This window comes from Mus caroli, unplaced genomic scaffold (assembly GCF_978045245.1).
Source record: "Mus caroli unplaced genomic scaffold, Mus_caroli_1 scaffold_1, whole genome shotgun sequence".
Classification (NCBI taxonomy): Eukaryota; Metazoa; Chordata; class Mammalia; order Rodentia; family Muridae; genus Mus; species Mus caroli.
The window spans coordinates 116,482,514-116,506,067 of record NW_028227256.1 but is presented as its reverse complement, the minus strand read 5'-3'; the positions used below and the strand labels follow the sequence as shown (position 1 = coordinate 116,506,067).

The following is a 23,554-nucleotide window of genomic DNA, read 5'->3' as shown; positions in this document are numbered from 1 at the left end:
ATTTATGTTACTAATTCAGATACAGAGCAGGGGCTGGGGAGATGGCTCAGTTGGAAAGGTGCTTGCTGTATAAGCATGAGGTCCTAGGTTCGAGTCCCAGCACTATGTCAAAAAGCTGGGTATGACGGCATGGGCTTGTAAGCCCATTTGCTGGGAAGGTAGAGACAGGTGGACAATGGGGCCTCCTGGCCAGACCAGATGAGTCATCGAATTCCAGGTAAAAATGAGTGAGAATCAATTCCTAGAAGTCACCTGAGCTCCACATGCATTGGCACATGCTCACCCTCCCAATAAATACGTGGAATACAGTTTAAAAAATAAACTAAATGACTAAGAAAGACACCCAAGGTTGACCTCTGGCCTCCACATACAAACACATACACATATGCAAGTACTTGAACACACACACACACAGAGGGGGGGTCACTTAGTCAGAAAGGCAGTTCCTTGAAGAGAAATTAGAAAGGGCATCAGTGTCCTTAAATAAATGAACTCCACTCTGCCCTGGGACCCCTCTCAACACCCTTTCTAAAACTGTCACCCTCCTGTCCACAGGAGGGACCAGGGTCTGGACTTCACAGTGGCTCTGTGAAGGGGCTATCTAGATGAGAACCCCTGGTTCCAAAAACTTAACTCCCTTGTTCCAGTCCACAGGGGATTGAAAGTTGGGTCAAGGCTGCATTCAAGGACTGTGTTCCTCCAAGCCAATGTGGTCACAACACCATGAGAGGGGAGGTCCCTTTCCTAGGACATCCCAGGTAGGGGTCCCTTTGGCCAGCTCTGGTCAGGTGCCATGCCTGTCCAGAGAAGATGTGTCCAGGTTTGGGCACTCCAATGCACATATTCTCTCTGGCAAATGACTGATTTAGGCATGACCCCTGACCTGAGCATGTCAAAGAGAGTTCTGGCTGCAGCCTTGTCTTTGCTGTTCCTTTTTTTAACCATGTGGGTTGAGATTCAGATATTAATATAAACAACATGAGAAGACTGGAGAGATGGCTTAGCAATTAGGAGCACCCACTGCTCCTGCAGAAGACCTGATCTTGGTTCCCAGCACCCATGTTGGACGGTTCACCACTCCCTATCACCATAGATAGCTCCAGGGGTTCAGACACAACCTCCTAACCTCCACTGGCATCCACATGCATGTGCACAAACCCCCCACAAAGACATACATGTACACACAATTAAAGATAAAATCTTTAAGATCCAAAGTGTCAACTCTGCCCTGTTGGAGGGCAGCCCCACACCTGCTTTTTTTTCCTTATTGCTGCTTCCTCATTGTCCAGCACAATGCCTGACATGCAGAAGACATTCAGTGAACAGAGGAAAAACTCTGAGCTCACTCTCACACTAGGTTGACTCGGCGGTTCACTCATTCACCGAGGACAGTGTGATGTCTAAAGCACCACGCTGATTCTATCAGACATTAAAACAAACAAGAAGTAGATGAAAGTACAACATGATTTCATCTTAATAGCATTCTGGGAGATGCTGGGAAAGCCAGTTTCCTGTTCCCGTCTTTAATGCTAAGCAGAAGCCAAAGCGATTACCTTAATACTCTTATCAAAGGTGTTCACAACTGTTAGAGGCGCTAGGCATAAATAAGTGTGGGCTCAGCCACAGAAGAGGTATCTCTACGGATCTGCTTCTCCACCCACTAAGCTCAGGGACATTGATGAGGAGAGGGCAGAAAGAACAGAAGAGCCGGACAATGAGGAAGAGACAATCTGCTGGACCTGACTTGCCTTTACACATTAGAACTCAGCAGCTATGGCTGCCTGCACAAGACCTTCACAAGATCTAGCCAGTTAAAATCCCAACAAGGTTTGGGGAAAGGCTCTTGAGGCCCCAGCTGGGGCTGAAGGAGCTGTTGGCAGTTGACAGCCATTAGGGGAGGGAAAGTCAGTTTCCTGTGTGTAGATTGCTTATGCCCCAGTAGATGACCTCACACTCACACACATATGAGCAGCACTAATTTCAAAACCAGTCTTGCCAAACAAGGGGAGAACACTGTTTTACTAAGCTTTCTCCCTCCCTGAAAATCAGTAGAAGTCTTCATTGTGCCAAAAAAAAAAAAAAGTCCCAAATCATTCTTCTATTCCAGGACTCTGCGGCAGTGTAAATAAGGTCTCAGTCATCAGCCAGCCGCACCATTTCTTTTTCAGAAACACCGACACCATCTAAAACTTTCCTTACGTTCTTGTAACTGCCGCTGAACTCAGAGCAGGTGCGATAGTGTTTCCTTCAAAGATTAACTCATCTTTCTAGGCTTGATATACTAAACACACAACACCTGTCCTGTCCCAAGCCCTGTGGTTCAAATGGAGAGAGCCCTTGCTCTGAACCACGGTGTTGTTGGAGATGTGGACACAGACATGGGCTCACATGGAGCTCAGTCTTGAAATGGAAGCTGGTTCTAACAGCCTTGGGCTTGATCTGGGCCTGGCTACAGATGGTTCAGGTAGCAGCCAGCTCATGTATGTTTCCTACCCTTTTCAACTGGAGCCTCCATTTCTTTTCGAGGAGACTCAGCCCTACATTGATGTTATTGTAGTGCCTACAAAGGGTTCACAGCCATTGCATCCCCGCAGAGTCAGTTAGGCATTTTCCGGAATTTGCGTAGTTTGGTTGCTGAGAATGGTCTTCATTCTTGCAGAACATGACAAGGACATTCCTAGGTTTTGGCACAGGAAACTATGCAAATTGCCCACAAGTGGAATGACTCAGTGCAGCTCATTAACACCGAGGCCACGCAGACCTAAAGGCTCTGAGGCACCTGTTTGCATGCATATTAACGTTAGTGTTTTCAGTCTCCTTTAAAATTTTAAATAATGATCTTTGTGGGTTTTTTCAAAACTCAAGACCCTTAGTATTCTTTTGTCCCCCTTAGGGACATTTCTTTTTTGTCTCAGAAATTATATTTATTAATAAATAAGCTATCGCTTTCCTAGAAGACACCCAGTGTGTTTATAGGCCCAGACAAAACTCATTAACTTACAATGGCGGTGCCCTTGGAATTTCTGTAATATACTGTTCAACTCCCTGATACAGCTTTTAAGAACTCTACCCTTCCCCAAATGTTGCTTCGCAAAATTAGGACCATAAGCAGCAGTGTCTTCTCCTCAGGGCCTGGGGAGGCAGGGCCTAAACAGCACAAGATAAGCACAGCACACCAAGGCGCACCCTGCCTGAGCATTGTTATGCTTTGCTTATGGGGTTTTTTGAACCACACTTATTTACTATAGTCATTAGTTGGCCCTGAATGCAAGATGTAGGCAAAAATCAACAAGGTCATTTCTTTATTTTATTCCATATGAGAGTTGTCTGAGTGAATACATGCCACGTGTATGTAAGTTCCCTCAGAAGCCAGAAGAGGGCTTTGTACCCCTGGAGCTACAGTTACAGATAGTTATGAGCCAGCTTATGCGTGGGGGTGAAGTAGGAGGTATATGTATATGCATGTGAGTGCTAGTATCTGTGGCCCCCAGGAGAGGGTGTTCTTAGATCCCTTGGATTGGAGTTACAGGTGTTGTAAGCCGCCAGCTGTGGGTGCTGGGAATCGAACCCTGATCCTCTGTACGTGCTGAGAGCATTCTTGACTGCTGAGTCATCTCTCTAGTCCTAACAAAGTCATTTGTTAGGACTAATTGCTCAGTGTGGAAAAAAAAGTCATTTGTGATAATCAACTGATAATCTAGAACTTTAGATTAAAAGTATCATATGTCATATTTTAAGTTGTGTGCTATTGAGCATATTAAACATATTACATGTAAACACATAGACACACATCTATAACACACATGTTCTAAGAAGATAGGAAAAGCTAATTTTGCCTAATGCTGTTCTCTGTCTGTCTCTGTCTCTCTTTGTGTGTGTGTGTGTAAGGCATATGTGCACATATGTGTATGTAAGTGCATTCACCCATATATATACAGAAGAAAGCCAGAAGAGGGCATGGGTATATCCTGCAGTCACTCTCCACCATATTTTTTTATTTTTTTGAGACAGAGTCTCTCACAGAGCCTAGAGCTAATCCACTATTATATACTTGCTGGTCAGCGAGCCCCAGGGATTCTCCTGGCTCCTCCCCAGCATCAGGGTTTGCAGGCACAGCCTGCTTCTTCCGTGGGTTGCTGGGGATCAGAACTTGGTTCCCCATCCTGCCCAGCAATCATTGGCTGAGCCATCTCCTAGCCCATATTCCATGTCTTTTGAAAAATGTAAAATAATAAGGTATAAGCAATGAAGAGACAAATATGTAAATAAGTCAAATTCTTACTCATCTTTCTCTCACCCAGAATATTGCCAATATTTCTGATGAAGACACACATCTTCATATTTTGCCACCACAGACCAAATACTTTCAAATCAACTTTGAAAAGAAGGTATTGTCCCTGGATCACCTTCCCTGATGAGGGAGATGTGGAATAGGTTATGGTTTCTGACTTAGGCCTGCTAGGGCAGGAGTGTGTGTGGCCTTCACCCCCCCCCCCCCAACCGCTGCCCCCCCCCCCCCGCCCCGAGTCCTGCTGTCTGTCAGGTCCAGGGCCTGGCCCAACACAGCCTACCTGCCTTCCAGGAGCACCGCCTCATCCCAGGCTTGTCACTCACGGTCACTATTACATTTTCTCCAGATGAGTGGCGCTACTATTATGACTGCATCCGTATTCACTGTAAGGTGAGTTTCTAGAAGTTATTTGTCTGGGGTGGGAGGTGATACAGGGGGGACACTCTGTATCCTGATCCTGAAGGAGGACAAAGGACAGCTAGACAGACCTATGGGTTCTCAGTGTTGTAAGAGGCCAAGTGGCCCACAGCTGTACCTTCCTCCCGACTAGAAAGATATTAGAGCATGGTGATCCTGGTCAGGACCACCTACCTGCATGGTAGATCTCTCTCTCTCTCTGCTAGCTGTGTCTGACACTTAACACATACCCTGAAAGAAAGAAGAAAGAGCCAGGGTGACCCCCTCAGTACTTTCCGAGTGGTGTATGAGGCTGTAGGCTCAGGGCTGTACCTGTATCCCATCTAAGAAGAGGTTAGGCCACAGGGGCCCTGGGAAGACACTACCCTGCAATCCCCCACTGCCCATGCCAAACTTCCATTTATCCTGTGGTGGTGGGGCCCTGTGAAAACTTTGTCAAATAACCGTAATGTGCTCCTTTAAGTGCAGAGCTAGAAAATAAATAGTGCCCCCATTCTGTAGTTATAAACACTGGCGACTGTGGTGGAATCTTCAGTCTTTGGAGAGGTGGAGCCTACTAGCCTGAAGTGCCCGCCGGGTGAGCTTTCAGGAACCTATGCCAGGTCTCTTCATTCACCCTCAGCCCCAGCCCGAGTGAGCAGCCCCCAAAGTCCCTTCCACTCATCGTTTTGTCAAAGGCACAGTCTTTCAAAGTTCAGAATTCTCAAAGTTAGCCTCACTCAATGGGAGGTTACAAAATTTGCAGCAGATGGGTTTCTTTTTTCTTTCAAATAATACTCTTATTGCTTATCATTTGTGTAGTAAGGCTGTGAAGAGATCTTCCTTTTGGTTTTCAATTTTAAAAGGCCTGTGCCTTCAGTGCTGAAATTTCAGCACTGAAGAGGATCTCAAGTTCAAGGCCATCCTGGGCTATATAGACATGGCTAGGGAGACAGTTTCATGGTTAAAGTATTGAGTTCAAGTTCCCAGAACCCATGTAAAAAATTGGACATGAATGTGCGTACCTGTATCCCTAGCATCATGCTGTGACAGAGACAGGAGGATTGCAGGGACTGCCTACTTGTAGGTTCATTGAGAGACCCTGTCTCAAGGGAATAAGGCAGATAGAACAAGGCACTCAGCATTTCCCCCTGGCTATTTATTCACAGGCATGTATACCAACAACACATGTGCAAACACTACACACACACACACACACACACCAGAACTAAAAACCAAGCAAACAAATACACCAAAAACCCTGAACATTCTAACATAATACAATCCAAAGCTACATTTGATACACGCCGAAGAGTAATCGAGAAAAAAAATAAAATAGCTTCACTGCCAAGAGGAAACAATAAAAACGGAGTCCCCATTTCTTATAACCAAAATGTTATGATTCTGTAGAAATACTCTGCAGAATATTTCATATGTACAATTTATACTCTAAAATTAATAGTATGCGGTAGTCTTGAATCTGAGCCAAGGTGTTTCAGACAGTGTTGACTGGCATTGCATGATGCAAGTGTACATGCCCTGTATTTAGAACCAAGGCTGCAGTGACATCAGGAGATGAACCATGGGCAAGTATTACTAGAAACATCTCAGATTCACCAACATTTGATTTTAAATTAATTTTTTAGTCCTCGTGCATTTGGACCTTTTACTATTACCAAATGTTTTATAAACCCCATATTCAGTTCTATGATCTCATACAGAGTCAAGAAGCCGGCATATAGAGCCACAGAGCACATTTCCTGCACTGGGAATGGTCACAAAGCTAATAAAGATATACCATACTGGTGCAGTGCTGTTTACACTGTAGGGCTGTAGCCTGCTTTGACTTTTAAAGATATCCTTAAGGGAAAACATAACTGCATCCACGTTGTTGAGGATCATACAAACCTGGAGAGATCAAAGACCCTTTTCAAGGTCTCATGGTCTTCCTTTCTAACTCCCCCAGCTGGAAGCAGATAGAGCAGCAGGGGGGCGGGGGGGATTAATACCTTTAGTTTCTATGGGTAACAGTGAACATTGTTCCAGTGAGATAGATTTAAACACCTTCTTGCTTTGTTCATCGTTAAGAAATATGATGTCCTAGGGGTTGAGAGTTAGCTTAGTTGGTAAAGGACTCACCATGCAAGCATGAAGATCTGAGTTTGATTCCTAGGACATACTTTTTAAAAAATGCTGGCCATGTTGATATGTACTTGGGATCTTATTGCTACGGGGAGGAGGTAACTTCCATGAGAGACCTTATTTACATAATAAAAAGGTGATTGATTGGTACCTAAACAATGATATCCAAAGTTGTCCTTTGGCTTCCATATGTGTGTACACACCCATGCAAATGGACATGGGTGCACATGTACACACACACACACACACTCACAAAAGAAACCTAGTAGTTCTAATGTTTTACTTAAAGCACCAAGGTTTCCTAAGGAAATTCTTGAATGATTAAAAAAAGTTCAAAATGATAGTTTTCCAAACACTAAATTTAACTTTCCTCCATACTAATTTCAGGGAGATGACACCTTGCTTGTCCCCATTCATGCCTACCCTGTCTTGAATAACCTGGACTTCCCCACGTTTATAAATCTATCAGATGTCTTCCTCGGAGAAAGGTGAGTTCCCAAAGTGAACCAGTAAGACACCACAGGATGTGAAAAGCTAACAGGGGGCTGGAGAACAGCAGTAGAGAACACTTGCTGCTCTGGCAGAGGACCAAAGTTTGCATCCTAGAACCCACACCATGTGGCTTATAGTCACTTTAAGTTCGGCTCCAGGGGATCCTGAACCCTCTTTTCACTTCTGCAGACAGACATGTGCATATACACTTAAATAATATTTTTTTAAATTAAGAAACACATAAGTGAGGCTGTCAAGGACCAGCCTCAGCTTGAAAAGGGATTCTGAGGAAGGAGTGTCTGAAAGCAGCAAAACAAAGGACTTGAAGTCAAATGGTAGGTTACAAGCTGATGTTGAGACAGCCTGGGTTACAAGCTGATGTTGAGACAGCCTGGGTTACAAGCTGATGTTGAGACAGCCTTCCAGATTGCTCTCTCTCTCTCTCTCTCTCTCTCTCTCTCTCTCTCTCTCTCTCTCTCTCTCTCTCTCTCTCTCTGTGTGTGTGTGTGTGTGTGTGTGTGTGTGTGTGTGTGTGTGTGTGTTCTGCTCTCAAGACAGCCTTTTCTTGCAATTTTAAAAACTCTCTCTGGATAGCTCATCTCTTGAAGATCAAAAACCCAGTCTTTCATTTACATATCAATTCAGTCATTAATCTAGGTTTCTTTTTGATTATTTCTTTTTTTTTTTTTGATTTTTATTACATATTTTCCTCAATTACATTTCCAATGCTATCCCAAAAGTCCCCCATAGCGCCCCCCACTTCCCTACCCACCCATTCCCATTCTTTTGGCCCTGGCATTCCCCTATATTGGGGCATATAAAGTTTGCAAATCCAATGGGCCTCTCTTTCCATTGATGGCCGACTAGGCCATCTTTCGATACATATGCAGCTAGAGACAAGAGCTCCGGGGTTCTGGTTAGTACATCATGTTGTTCCAACAATAGGGTTGCAGATCCCTTTAGCTCCTTGGGTACTTTCTCTAGCTTCTCCATTGGGAGCCCTGTGATACATCCAATAGCTGACTGTGAACATCCACTCCTGTGTTTGCTAGGCCCCGGCATCGTCTCACAAGAGACAGCTATATTTGGGTCCTTTCAGCAAAATCTTGCTAGTGTATGCAATGGTGTCAGCGTTTAGAAGCTGATTATGGGATGGATCCCTGGATACGGCAGTCTCTAAATGGTCCATCCTTTCATCACAGCTACGAACTTTGTCTCTGTAACTCCTTCCCTGGGTGTTTTCTTCCCAATTCTAAGAAGGTGCACAGTGTCCACACTTTGGTCTTCATTCTTCTTGAGTTTCATGCGTTTAGCAAATTGTATCTTATATCTTGGGTATCCTAAGTTTTGGGCTAATATCCACTTATCAGTGAATACATATTGTGTGAGTTCTTTTGTGATTGTGTTATTTCACTGAAGATGATGCCCTCCAGGTCCATCCATTTGGCTAGGAATTTCATAAATTCATTCTTTTTAATAGCTGAGTAGTACTCCATTGTGTAAATGTACCATAATTTCTGTATCCATTCCTCTGTTGAGGGACATCTGGGTTCTTTCCAGCTTCTGGCTATTATAAATAGGGCTGCTATGAACATAGTGGAGCATGTGTCCTTTTTACCGGTTGGGACATCTTCTGGATATATGCCCAGGAGAGGTATTGCTGGATCCTCCGGTAGTACTATGTCCAATTTTCTGAGGAACCGCCAAACTGATTTCCAGAGTGGTTGTACAAGCTTGCAATCCCACCAACAATGGAGGAGTGTTCCTCTTTCTCCACATCCTCGCCAGCATCTGCTGTCACCTGAATTTTTGATCTTAGCCATTCTGACTGGTGTGAGGTGGAATCTCAGGGTTGTTTTGATTTGCATTTCCCTGATGATTAAGGATGTTGAACATTTTTTCAGGTGTTTCTCTGCCATTCGGTATTCCTCAGGTGAGAATTCTTTGTTCAGTTCTGAGCCCCATTTTCTAATGGGGTTATTTGACTTTCTGGAGTCCACCTTCTTGAGTTCTTTATATATATTGGATGTTAGTCCCTTATCTGATTTAGGATAGGTGAAGATCCTTTCCCAATCTGTTGGTGGTTTTTTTGTCTTATTGATGGTGTCTTTAGCCTTGCAGAAGCTTTGTAGTTTCATGAGGTCCCACTTGTCAATTCTCGATCTTACAGCACAAGCCATTACTGTTCTATTCAGGAATTTTTCCCCTGTGCCCATATCTTCAAGGCTTTTCCCCACTTTCTCCTCTATAAGTTTCAGTGTCTCTGGTTTTATGTGAAGTTCCTTGATCCACTTAGACTTGACCTTAGTACAAGGAGATAGGAATGGATCGATTCGCATTCTTCTACATGTTAACAACCAGTTGTGCCAGCACCATTTGTTGAAAATGCTGTCTTTCTTCCACTGGATGTTTTTAGCTCCCTTGTCGAAGATCAAGTGACCGTAGGTGTGTGGGTTCATTTCTGGGTCTTCAATTCTATTCCATTGGTCTATTTGTCTGTCACTATACCAGTACCATGCAGTTTTTATCACAATTGCTCTGTAGTAGAGCTTTAGGTCCGGCATGGTGATTCCACCAGAGGTTCTTTTATCCTTGAGAAGAGTTTTTGCTATCCTAGGTTTTTTGTTATTCCAGATGAATTTGCAGATTGCACTTTCTAATTCTTTGAAGAATTGATTTGGAATTTTGATGGGGATTGCATTGAATCTGTAGATTGCTTTTGGCAAGATAGCCATTTTTACAATGTTGATCCTGCCAATCCATGAGCATGGGAGATCTTTCCATCTTCTGAGATCTTCTAGAATTTCTTTCTTCAGAGACTTGAAGTTTTTATTATACAGATCTTTCACTTCCTTAGTTAGAGTCACGCCAAGATATTTTATATTATTTGTGACTATTGAGAAGGGTGTTGTTTCCCTAATTTCTTTCTCAGCCTGTTTATTCTTTGTGTAGAGAAAGGCCATTGATTTGTTTGAGTTAATTTTATATCCAGCTACTTCACCGAAGCTGTTTATCAGGCTTAGGAGTTCTCTGGTGGAATTTTTAGGGTCACTTATATATACTATCATATCATCTGCAAAAAGTGATATTTTGACTTCATCTTTTCCAATTTGTATCCCTTTGATCTCCTCTTGTTGTCGAATTGCTCTGGCTAGGACTTCAAGTACAATGTTGAATAGGTATGGAGAAAGTGGACAGCCTTGTCTAGTCCCTGATTTTAGAGGGATTGCTTCAAGCTTCTCACCATTTACTTTGATGTTGGCTACTGGTTTGCTGTAGATTGCTTTTATCATGTTTAGGTATGGGCCTTGAATTCCTGATCTTTCCAAGACTTTTATCATGAATGGGTGTTGGATCTTGTCAAATGCTTTTTCCGCATCTAACGAGATGACCATGTGGTTTTTGTCTTTGAGTTTGTTTATATACTGGATTACGTTGATGGATTTCCATATATTGAACCATCCCTGCATCCCTGGGATGAAACCTACTTGGTCAGGATGGATGATTGTTTTGATGTGTTCTTGGATTCGGTTAGCAAGAACTTTATTGAGGATTTTTGCATCAATATTCATAAGGGATATTGGTCTGAAGTTTTCTATCTTTGTTGGGTCTTTTTGTGGTTTAGGTATCAGAGTAATTGTGGCTTCATAGAATGAGTTGGGTAGAGTACCTTCTGTTTCTATTTTGTGGAATAGTTTGTGAAGAACTGGGATTAGATCTTCTTTGAAGGTCTGATAGAACTCTGCACTAAACCCATCTGGTCCTGGGCTTTTTTTAGTTGGGAGACTATTAATGACTGCTTCTATTTCTTTGGGGGATATAGGGCTGTTTAGATCATTAACCTGATCTTGATTCAACTTTGGTACCTGGTATCTGTCTAGGAACTTCTCCATTTCATCCAGGTTCTCCAGTTTTGTTGAGTATAGCCTTTGGTAGAAGGATCTGATGGTGTTTTGGATGTCTTCAGGATCTGTTGTTATGTCTCCTTTTTCATTTCTGATTTTGTTAATTAGGATGCTTTCCCTGTGCCCTCTAGTGAGTCTGGCTAAGGGTTTATCTATCTTGTTGATTTTCTCAAAGAACCAGCTTTTTGATTGGTTGATTCTTTGAATAGTTTTTCTTGTTTCCACTTGGTTGATTTCACCCCTGAGTTTGATTATTTCCTGCCGTCTACTCCTCTTGGGTGAATTTGCTTCCTTTTGTTCTAGTGCTTTTAGTTGTGTTGTCAAGCTGCTAATGTGTGCTCTCTCTAGTTTCCTTTTGGAGGCACTCAGAGCTATGAGTTTTCCTCTTAGAAATGCTTTCATTGCGTCCCATAAGTTTGGGTATGTTGTGGCTTCATTTTCATTGAACTCTAAAAAGTCCTTAATTTCTTTCTTTATTCCTTCCTTGACCAAGGTATCATTGAGAAGAGTGTTGTTCAGTTTCCACGTGAAGGTTGGCTTTCTATTATTTATTTTGTTATTGAAGATCAGCCTTAGTCCATGGTGATCTGATAGGATGCATGGGACAATTTCAATATTTTTGTATCTGTTGAGGCCTGTTTTGTGACCAATTATGTGGTCAATTTTGGAGAAGGTACCATGAGGTGCTGAGAAGAAGGTATATCCTTTTGTTTTAGGATAGAATGTTCTGTAGATATCTGCCAGATCCATTTGATTCATAATTTCTCTTAGTTTCTCTGTGTCCCTGTTTAGTTTCTGTTTCCATGATCTGTCCATTGGTGAAAGTGGTGTGTTGAAGTCTCCCACTATTATTGTATGAGGTGCAATGTGTGCTTTGAGATTTACTAAAGTTTCTTTAATGAATGTGGCTGCCTTTGTATTTGGAGCATAGATATTCAGGATTGATAGTTCCTCTTGGAGGATTTTACCTTTGATGAGTATCTTTTTGATTATTTCATGAATCAGCATCCCATGAGCCCAGGCCCTTGATTCTTAGTAAGAGAAAGCATGCACATTTTTTTTTTAACTTTGCAATGGAATTCAGAGATCTGCCTGCCTTTGTTAAACATAGACAATAAGCTAGCTGGGTAGAACACCGCCCGAAAATTACCATTCCTACCATGCCTGGGCCTGGACCTAAATTCCCTCTGTCCTGGGTTGACATTGAACTCAGGAATCTGCCTGCCTTTGTAAACACAAACAATAAGTTTAGCTGGGTGGGAGCTTGCCCTGTGATCACCACTCTCCAAATCGCTTTATCTCCTTCCTTAGTATCTTTTTGATAAGCTGCCTCATAGTGCAGCTGCCTCTGTTCCTTTAGGTCTGCAAAGTCTCAATTTATATTTCATCCTTATATTTTACACAGTAGAGAAATTATATTGAGCTTATGTTTTCAGAGTTCTTTCCTACAGCCTTAAGGGCTATCTTGAAGGTCTCAGCATTTATAGTTTGCTGAGATATAGACACACCCTTGCCTCCTAGACTGTGCTATCTCTGATTATCATGAAGTCATTAACCTTGTCAGGGAGAATATTCCCCAGTAACCTTGGCAGAGAGAATATTTCCCAAAGGAGGAACATGAAGTAAAAAATATATATATTCATACAAACAAGCCCTATGCCCATAATAACTATTACCACTCATGGAGGCCCACACCCTGCTGGCTCTGTTCCAGGGGTGGGAACCATGTCACACCATTCCAGGTATGGCCAAGCTGAACTCAGTATGGGGCTGGGGAAATGGCTCAGTGGGTAAGAGTGATTGCTGCACAATCATTAGGACGTGAGTTCTAATCCCAAGTGTATACAAAAAAAAGCATGATCACATGCATGAGTAACTCAAGTACTGGACTTGGTAGACTAAGGAGGATCACAGGGTCTTTATGGCTATCCAGTCTAGCAGAAAAATGACAAGCTTGAGTGTGCTGATAAGTTTTTTGTCAACTTGATACAAACTGAAAAGAGACACCTTCAGTTAAGAAAACGCCTTCATCAGATTGGCTTGTAGGTAGGCCTGTGAGGGTTTTGTTGTTGTTGTTGTTTGGTTTTTTTTTTGGTTTTTCGAGACAGGGTTTCTCTGTGTAGCCCTGGCTGTCCTGGAACTCACTTTGTAGACCAGACTGGCCTCGAACTCAGAAATCCGCCTGCCTCTGCCTCCGAAGTGCTGGGATTAAAGGCGTGCGCCACCACGCCCGGTGTGAGGTATTATTATTATTATCAATGATTGATGGGGGAGGGCCCAGCTCAGTGATCAGGTACCACCCCAGGGCAGATGGTGCTGGACTGTCTAAGAAAGCAAGCTGAAGAAGCTGTGGGGTGTGAGCCAGGAAGCAGCACTTCTCCATGGCCTCTGTTTCAGTTCCTGCCTCCAGGTTCCTGCCTTGGCTTTCCTTTGTAACACACTGCTATTAGATGAAATAAACCCTTTCCTTCCCAAGTTGTTTTTGGTCATGGTATTTATCATAGCAGTCAGGAAGCAAACTAGGACACTCAAGACTCAGTGAGAGATCCTATCTGAAGGGAATAAGGGGCAAATGATAGAAGAAGCCACTGGGAATTCTTGTCTGGTTTCCACACAGAAGCACAGGGGAGTGCACACCTGTACACACACATGCACACAAGACATACACACCCACACCCACGCAAACAGCCCCACAAGAGAAAAAGCATATACTTATGTCTTTTCTGATGAAAGTTCATCCTTCCACCTTAATTAGACAGGATTTACAGCAACAAAAGACAAAACAACGTGATTCAAACAATTCAAACAAAGTACTGATAAGTAAGAAAGAAAGAGGAACTCTCTGGGTATGGCTGGATCCAGAATCAGTTGGGACAGCCTGGCTCTTGGCGATGGTCCTCTTTCTGCTACCTGAGATGTTCTTCTGATAGGACCTGCTCATGGCAAGCAAGACAGCACCATCCCATTCTATCCTGGAATAGATGGTGACAGGAGGGGCTGGAGAATTAGGCCAAAACTCATGACTGTGTCTACGAGACCACCTTACATCACATGAGTTCCCCCAACTGTCACATTCTCCTCACCAGTCCTCCTTTAGAAGAAAGGAAAGCAAGTGAGACCAGATGTCAGATCTCAGATTCTGCCCTTCCCTCTGAGGCAATGGCTAATTATGCCAATTGTGGTTCAGCTTATATCTCATCCTGTGTGTGTGTGTGTGTGTGTGTTTGTGTGTGTGTGTGTGTGTTGAGGGGAGGAGTACCAGAAGATAACCTCAAACACTGTTCCTCTGGTGCTGAGACAGGGTCTCTCATTGGCCTGGAACCTGCCAAGTAGGCTAGACTACCTGGCCAGTAAGCCAACAAAGATCTGCCGTCTCCACCTCCCCAGTGCTGGGATTACACATGCACACACCACCATGCCTGGCTTTCTATTAAATGAGCTCTGGGAATCAGACTTATGTCCTCAAATTTACCAACCGGCCCATCTTTCCAACTCTATGTATCTCCTTCTTTCAGCAGATACGCAATGCCTACCAGCAGGTGTAGTGCCATCTGCCCTAGAGATGTCAACAGAGATGCTATTTGACTGCTGACTGTCCATATTGAGTGGCTGTGTTGGTTGTTTAAAGCTTGAAATACTCAGCTCAAGTTACATAGAGAGAGTTGGTGACTAAAAGAAAAGTATTGAAATCTGGGCCAGTGAGACATACCTGCTTCCAAGCCAGACAACTGAGTTCCGCTCCTAAAATCCACATGGTCAAAGGAGAGAGCCCCCTCCCACAAGCTACCTTCTGACCTGCACACACGTGTCATGGAGGCACACATGAGATATGCCCATTGAATAATAAAATAAAATTTTAATGTAAAAAATATCAAAGGTCTCTCTGCACCAGTAGGAGATGCCTACTGTCCCTGAGAATCTCCCCACCCCAGGTGTCAAGTTTTCCCCTGGCCACCTTCCCTTTTGTTATGATAAACTGCCCTAACAACGGAGACCTAAGGGGGGGGGGAATCAGAGGACTAGAGCCCCTCTCAGCATGCAGAGAAGGTGTGACCATAGAAGCAGGAAGCTGGTTGGTCATCCTTACCCATATACAGGAGAACTGTAAGTGGGGCAAGGCATGAACTCTAGAAGCCCACTTCCACTTGCGTCCTCCGGCAAGGCCCTACCTCCTAAAAGCTCCACAACCTTCCAGATCACACCACAGAAGGGGACCAGGGGTCATTCCACAGGCCAAGCACAGCCCCCTTGAGCCATCACCCAGCTCGTGACTGTTAAGTTCTTGACCCATTCCTTCCCATTCCCGGTTTCCCAGAATCATTCTGACAGAACTCCTGTACTTTCTCCTTCCTTCTCCCTCTCAAACCCTTCTGTCCTCACCATCTCCTCAGACAAACTGGTCTCTCGAAGGAAACTGTGAGCTTGCTGCTTCCTGCAGGTGGGCAAAGCCAGGTATTTTATCAAAACCAGGTGGGCCACATTGGGTATTTTATCAAAACCAGTGTGTTTGGGAACAAAAAGTCCTGATTCTTAGTTCTGTCTGTCTCTGTAAGCCACCTCTCATTTGGGTCATAAGCAAGGCTTATGAGCTGAAGGGGAAAAGATGGTCTAAGAAGGTGGTGCAATCAGCGTGCCTCACACTGTGGACAATCAGTCACCAGCCCTTGAAAGAGATGTCCACCTCCTAAGGGCATCCCCCAAGCTATTTTCCACATAATGCGTCTCATTTGTATTCAGAATGAAAAATTCAGCTAAACAATTTACTTAATTGAGTTACTGTTTATAATGGCATAATATATTTTTAAAAATCTCTTAAAAGATAAACACGCTGCTTTTCTCCTCCAGACATCCTGGCAGCAGGCAGAACCTCCCCAAGATTTTCTGCCTTTTACAGCCTCTTTAGCAACCTTTAACCACTCAGATCCTTCCTTGCCTCTTTCGATCTAAACCATCCGCTACTAGAATGATGGATTTGCATAGGCATGTCCCGAGAAAGTGTTCCCAGTGACTCCTAGGCCACCTTAGTGGTCCAGTGTATCATTTGGATGAGTTCTTTATTCGGCATTCATTCAGTCATTCATTCATTCAGTCAGTCAGTCCTTCAGTCATTTCTCGAATGCTTGATGTGTTAGGACCATCTCAGCCCATTGTGTTACTATAATAAAATGACAGTGAGTTATGAAGAATGTCACCTCTTAGTTCAGGAGGCTGATAAGACCACGGTGCCAGCATCCCTCAGCTTCCAGATAGAGCCTAAAGGAGGTAAAAGAGACAGGACTCAGGGGCCTTTGTCAGTTATGTCACTACTGTGACAGCAAAGGGAGAAAGGGAAGGTTTACCTTGGCTCACAGTCTGAGGGTACACTCCATCATGGAGGGGAAAGCTGCTCACACATGACTACAGTCAGGAGACACAAAAGGACAAAGGCCAGCACTCAGCTTGCTTTCTTTTCTATTGAGTCCAGAACCCCAGAGCCTTGGAATGGTGCTGCCCACATCCAGGGTGGGTCTTCCCTCCTCACTTAACCCTAAGTAGAAACTCTCACAGATACACCCTGTGGTTGGCAGTCAGCATTGATCATCACTGTGTCCCTTATAAATCTGTGTGCCCTACTCCACGGCAAACCCACTGGGCATCATAAACAGAGACTAAATCAGAAGAGAGAGAGTAAAGATTCCCCAGCTAGGCCTTCACAAGGCCATTGTCTTTCTTTTCTTTTTTAATACATACTTTTGGGATCAAAGTCAGGTCCTCAAACTTTGGGAGGCAAGCACTTTACCAACTGAGCCGGCTTCCCAGTGCTGTATATGTGTTTTCTTAAAATGCCGCAGTAAGTCAGCCATTTCATCTACCGAAGAAGACCCACTCTGCAATATGAAGAAGTGAAAAGGCAATGGGAGGACCTAAACTACCAGATGACAGGGTTCTGGCTGTATTCTGTTGCTGTAACAAATACTCTGATCAAAATCATCTTAGACGGGGGAAGGTTTATATTGGCTTGGGACTCCAGGTCATAATCCATCACTGAAGGAAGTCAAGACAAGAACTTGAAGGCAAGGATGTTTGATGTTCCATGCAACATTACCTCCAAATAAGGAACTTACTTCAGAGCCAAGAAGTACAGCAGGAACCATGGAGGATGCTGGGTGCTGGCTGGCTCAAAGGCTGACTTACAGTTACCTGGTATTCTAATATGGTTCAGGACCATCTGCCTAGGGATGGTGCCACCTACAGTGGGCTGGGCCCTCCTATATCTACAAACAATTAAAATGATGTCTCCACCCCATGCCAGTAGGCCAACTTGATCCAGACAGGATCCACTGAAGCTTCTCCTCTCACGTGAATCTAGGCTGTGTCAAACTGATAACCACAGCCAAGCAGGACAGAGTACTCAAAGGATTCTATTTTCCCCTTTGTATGTAAAAGAATTTGGACAAAATTGTCAAAAGTTGGGGATTTGTGTTGAAGTAGCTCATGCAGCCTTCCTGCTAAGGGGTGCTTTCTTACTGTGGGGAGGCTCTGGGGAGGAATAACCGTGATCCGACCAAAGCCTCTCTGAAGCCTGGACAGCATCTCCATCCATCTTCCTCTGGGTTACACAGTGGGCTTGTTCACATTCATCATCTACATTTTTTGGTGGCTTATTCTGGCTGTTGTAAAGTTTTCCTTGCTGAGATAAAATGTTGTAAGGATACTTGCCAGATAGCCATAAACAACTTTGGTGGCTTAAGATCTGCTAAAATGGACCCTGACATTCTCTGTAAATAAGAAAGTTGCATTCCTGCGCCTGTCCAACATCCCCAAGTCAAACAGTGTCACTGGGGGCAAAGGTCTTGCAGTTCTGTATTCCTCCATGGGCTTACTTAATAATTTGCAACCCGATAAACTCAACTGTGCTGGCTTGTTAAATATGGCAGCCATGAATTTGGGTGAGTGGCTCAGTGAGAATGAGATTGCTGAACTAACCTGAGGATCTGCGTTTGGAAATCAGCACCCACAGGAAGCCAGGTGAGCACCTACACACTAGGAAACCGAAGGTGGGAAGCTCCCTGGAGCACACTGGCAGCCACTGAGCCAAATCTGGGAGTTCCAGACTCAGTAAGAGACTATTTCAGAAAAAAAAAAAAAAAAAAAGGTAGAGTGATGGAGGAAGACACCTCTGGACTCCATACACATATGCATACACAGGAACACAGACATGCACTTCTCACACACAGCATCAGAGAGTCCCTTGATATCTGAGAGTATTGTCACCACAATGCAATCTCATTCTTCCTATGTATCAAGATAAAGAACACGATTGTATTAGATATAGAAAATATGTACCATTCCACTCTCCTGGTTCTGAAAAGGTTTCGGTTAAGTCGTCTCTCTCTGCAGTTCTGCAACACCGTTTTTTCTGGCTGGGTATGATGACATACACCTGGAATTCCAGCACTCGGTGGAGAGAGGCAGGAAAAGGAAAATTTAAGTGAATTGAATTTAAGTGCTAGTGAATTGAAGGCTAGCCTGGGCTACACCAGACGCTGTCTCAAAACCAAATCATGTGTCTTTCTGGTGCCACTCATCTACCAGAAGCCACTGACCATGGTCTCCTACCATTCCATCGCCCTTGCACCAAGCAACCACTGACAACCAAGCAGCTAGTGAGTTGTGGCTACCTTGCTATGATTTGTCTTGACAGCCTGATAGATGGCTTAGAATCACTGTTGAAACAGGACCCTGGGCCTGTCTGTGAAGGAGTTCCTAGATTGGATTAACTGAGGAAAACCCACCCAGAACATGGGCAGCACCCTCCCATGGGCTGGGGTCCTGGACAGAACACAAGGTAGAAGTGGAGCTGAGCATCAGATCCCTCTCTTCATCTTGATGGCAGATGTGACGTGACCAGCCACCTCAAGCTTTGGACCTCCATGCCTCCCCTGACATGATGGTCGGTATCCTCAAACCAAGAGCCAAAAATGAACCTTTTTTTTTAGGTTGCTCTTGTCACAACAATGAGGCATTGAACCTCATGGCTTGCTTTAGGTGTGGGAATGGCTGGCCAATGTCAGAATGTGTTGTTCAGCCCCTGACTTTTAAAACCTCTGGGTTGCATGGGAATGTGTATTCTCCAACTAGCACTGACAGGGAAGATCAATGACACAGACACCAGCCAAGCCCAGCTTGCTCTTTGCCGACGCTGAGCCCTTCTGGGAGGCTCAGAGAACCAGCTACAAGAGGTCACAGCAAACACATCAGTAGAGGGATATAAACCCATCTCCATGAAGAGCTTCAGAGGCCAATTGTCAAGAAAAAAAATCATTCTTCCCCATACTAAGGATTCTGTTTATGCACCCCAGACTCAAGGTAGATCTGAAGAAACAGTAGTATCTTATTAAACTGTTCTCGTGTTGGCAAAGTTAACAGCACATTCAAGAGACTTAAGAAAAGAGACAGTTTTTTGTATACAATTCTGCAGAAAGACACCAACATAAAAAGTGGGCAAAAAAGGCCAGCACACTGATTTGGTACAGCACAGTGGTTTTCTTATACAAAGTGGACAATAACAATTTGTTTCTTACACCAATAAGGATGACTTTACTTTGGGGAAATGCTTCTTTATTTCAGCTTCTACCTGCATCTCTGGGACAGCAGTTAGCTTCCATCTCTAAATCAGTATTTGGATGAGAGAAATGATCATGGCAGAAGAGATGGCTCACTTGTAAACTGCTTGCCTCACAGGTAGGAGGACCCAGGGTTCAATCCCTAGAAGCCACAGAAAAGCTGGGCTTCGGATTTGGTAGTTCCCCAGAAGCTGTTCTCACTAGGAGGCGTGGCCTTGTTGGAGGTGTGTCACTAGGCATGGGCTTTAAAGAAAACTGATATCATTCCCAGTATGTCCCTCTCTGCCTCCTGCTTGTATTTCAAGGTGTGAGTTCTCAGTTGTTTGTGCCAGCGTGCCTTTGCTCCACTATCATGAACTTTAAGCTAGAAAAGAAACAAATACAGCCACGTGCACTTGTAATCTCAGTGCTTCATAGGTAGAGACAGGAGGATCCCTGGGGCTCACTGGTCAACCAGCCTAGCTTACTTAATAAGCTCCAGGTCAGGAAGAGAACATGTCTCAACAAACAAGGAGGGTGAGGAGCAATATCTAGGGTTGATCTCTAGCTGCTACACATGTATACAACTGTTCACATGCATGTATACAATCACACGTGCACCTGCACATATGTGCGCATGCGCGCACACACACACACACACACACACACACGCACATGCATACATAATCCCTGTCTCTTTTTTTTTTTTTTTTTGAGTCAGGGTTTCTCTGTGTAGCCCTGGCTGTCCTGGAAATCACTCTGTAGACCAGGCTGGCCTCGAACTCAGAAATCCACCTGCCTCTGCCTACCAAGTGCTGGGATTAAAGGCGTGCGCCACCACGCCCTACAATCCCTGTCTCTTAACAAGAACCTGTGGTTTCATTATATGAACAATTCTCCCCTCCTTTGTAGTTAGAATTTCTTTGATTTAAGATGCTCTGATTGCACACACATCTAATTGTTCCCCTTGGTCCAGTCTCCTCTTCTGAATCTTAGTGTGAAAGAAGGAAACATTCCTACTCCAAACTCTAGAGATCCCTCTGGACAACAATGCACAGACCTGAGAGCTTCAGGTGCCAACTTCAGATAGCCATCAAGGAGGACTGGCACCTGGAGACTTGAGTTAATGCTTTCGTCTTTCTCCAAAATTCTGGACGTAAACATCCTGGAGAAAGCAAAGGGAAGCCCAGCTTTAAGCTCTAACATGCTCTTCTCTCATCTACTTATGTTCAGTTGGTCTGCATGGTGGGTAAAGGGGAGGAAATCTATGATCTGCTCCACGAGCAAATGAATGTGTATTGGGGCAGTTAAGGGTAGAACGTTTTTCATAATAGGGTCACCCAGTCTATAAACTTTTGGAATGACTCATTCGTTTGGTATTTATGCTTAAACAGCCAAGCTAGCATCACATACTAAGTCCTGATGACCTTCATTGTTAGAGAAAGCATTCATAAAGCCTGGAGAGATGGATCAGCTCATAACTCACTGTCTAACAGGAGGAGCTGAGTTCAGATCCCTAGAGCATGTGTCAAAACGCTGGGTGTGGCAGTACCCGTGCTTGTGATCCCCATACTGCGAAAGTGGAGATAGAGGGGTCCCTAGGGATTGCACACACACGCACATGCACGCGCATGCACACGCATGCACATGTGTGCACGCACACACATACTGACACAAAATATTCATGGATAAGTTGCTAGGCCTAATATTCAAGACTATAATATAAAGAATGTCAGTGTCTCCTCAAAGCACATTCCTTCCTGGAGCTAAGGAAAGCGTGATGGTCTCCAGTGCCTGAGCATCAGTTCCCTGACCTTCAGAGTGGTATCTCTGGCTCTTCCCTTGCCTGCGCCATACAGCTGCTATTTCCAACACTAACATTACTCTAGTAGCCAGTGTGTATGTGTGTGTGTGTGTGTGTGTGTGGCTGCTGCAACCCAGATCTGTAGCACTGCACACATGACATGTGAAGCATGTGCACAGGTGCACATGAATGCACATGCAGGCATACAAGCACACAGGTGCATGTGTTCAGTGTGCATTTTAGAATATGTTGATTGGGTGCTTGTCAAATAGGATGAAGGAGTAGCTGCCAACTCCCAAAATTATGACTAAAATTCCATCCTTTCTTCCTTCTATCCTTTCTTTCTTTGTCACATCGTAGCCCAGGCTAGCTTCAAATTCCCTATATAGCACTGAGATTACAGATATGTGCCACCGTGCCCAGTTGGTTTGGTGCTAATATTCAAACCTAGGGATCCCTGCATGCTAAGCAAGCAACCTGTCAAGTGAGCGACATGCCAAGCCGTGGCTGTAGTTTCCTGAACAGCTGTCTGCTGTTATACATGGCCCCAGCTTCTTAGCCCAATTCTTAGACACAACAGTTTCAAAACCAGAGGTATTTGAGTTTCCTTTGTTTTATTTAAAAGCAGTCAATTTCCTTTCCCCAAGGGAAGAGAACACCAGTTGATAATCCAGTACCAAGTGGCTATCCCTGAAAACACACATACAAGTAACATTATACAGACTGAACAGGTCACACACAGCAGCGAGGCCACGAAGTTGAAAGTGTTGAGGAGGGATATATGGAGGGTTTAGAGAGAAAATGATATAATTATGTTATAATGTCCAAAGAGAAAATATATTTTACATAGACAAAAGAAATGCACTTCTTATTCCAACAAAGAATGGGCCTTTTCTTTTGACAGCTGCCGGTGGATGGACCTCAAGGACAGACAGACAGTCAGCAGGGTGCCCTGTGGGTTATGTCAGTCAAATGTGATTACAGGCTCTTTGGGCTGGGAAGACCTGTGGTTTTAATACAATCAGCATGCGGTCGCTTCCACCACCTAGTGTAAAGGAAGCCACTGTGCAAAGCATTTAGGGCATCTTCATATCTTCCCCTAATAACGATCTATATTTCTCCATATGAAGGAAGCCTTTCACCCCCCTTCCAGTAACCCTCCCCCCTCCCCGGTCTTTACCCCAGCCCCCTTCCTGGATCCTACCACCAACTGACCCTCTTCTTTAGGCTCCAGACAGACAGAGCCTGCTTCCTCCCAGGGAGCTGTACCCCCCTCCACTATCCTACCTCACCTACACCTGTAGGAACTGGGAAGTGCTGTTTGCTCTCAAATGCGTTGTTTCTACTAAGACTTTCCTGTTACGTGAACTTAACGTTTACTTTTACCTGTGTGTATTCAGTTGTATGTGTGTGTGTGTGTGTGTGTGTTGGGGGAGGTTCTGATAAACAGTTACACACATGTGTGGAGGACAGAAGACAGTCTGGGTGTCATTCCTCAGTAACTAGCTACTTTGTCTTTTAAGACAGATTCTGTCTGTCACTGGGACCTGGGGTTCCGTGGTCCCACAGGCAGGTCGGGAAACAAGCCTTCAGGATCTGTTTCTGCCTTCTCAGCAGCAGGATTAAAAACGCAAGCCACCACACCCAACTCTACATGGGTGTGGGATCAGAACTCAGGTCCCTGTGCTTGCAAAGCAAGTGCTTTTACGAACTAAGCTATCTCCCAGCCCCCTTTAACATGCAGTTTGTAAAGGCATTTTATTCTGTAAGACTCTCATCATACAGAGGACGAATGGACATCACATTCTTGGAGAGGGGTATAGATGTGTCTGCCAGTATCTGGGGAGGGGAAATGGTGACCTTGCCTATAGTGGGGACAGGATTTAAACACAGACAGAGTCCTGAGCATGGCTGAAGGAGGCACAGCACTGAGGAGCAC

General features: G+C 44.3%; 1 protein-coding gene across 3 annotated transcripts in view; it reads left to right on the top strand.

Moving 5' to 3' along the window:
• Positions 1 to 23,554, top strand: part of Cfap221 (cilia and flagella associated protein 221) — a 79,057-nt gene that overhangs the window by 7,745 nt on the left and 47,758 nt on the right. For all 3 annotated transcript variants that reach the window (XM_021166758.2, XM_021166741.2, XM_021166748.2), the window contains exons 4-6: positions 4,302 to 4,388; positions 4,583 to 4,681; positions 7,217 to 7,317. In XM_021166758.2, coding sequence (XP_021022417.1) covers positions 4,302 to 4,388; positions 4,583 to 4,681; positions 7,217 to 7,317 — 287 coding nt within the window. The remainder of the gene's footprint in view (positions 1 to 4,301; positions 4,389 to 4,582; positions 4,682 to 7,216; positions 7,318 to 23,554) is intronic.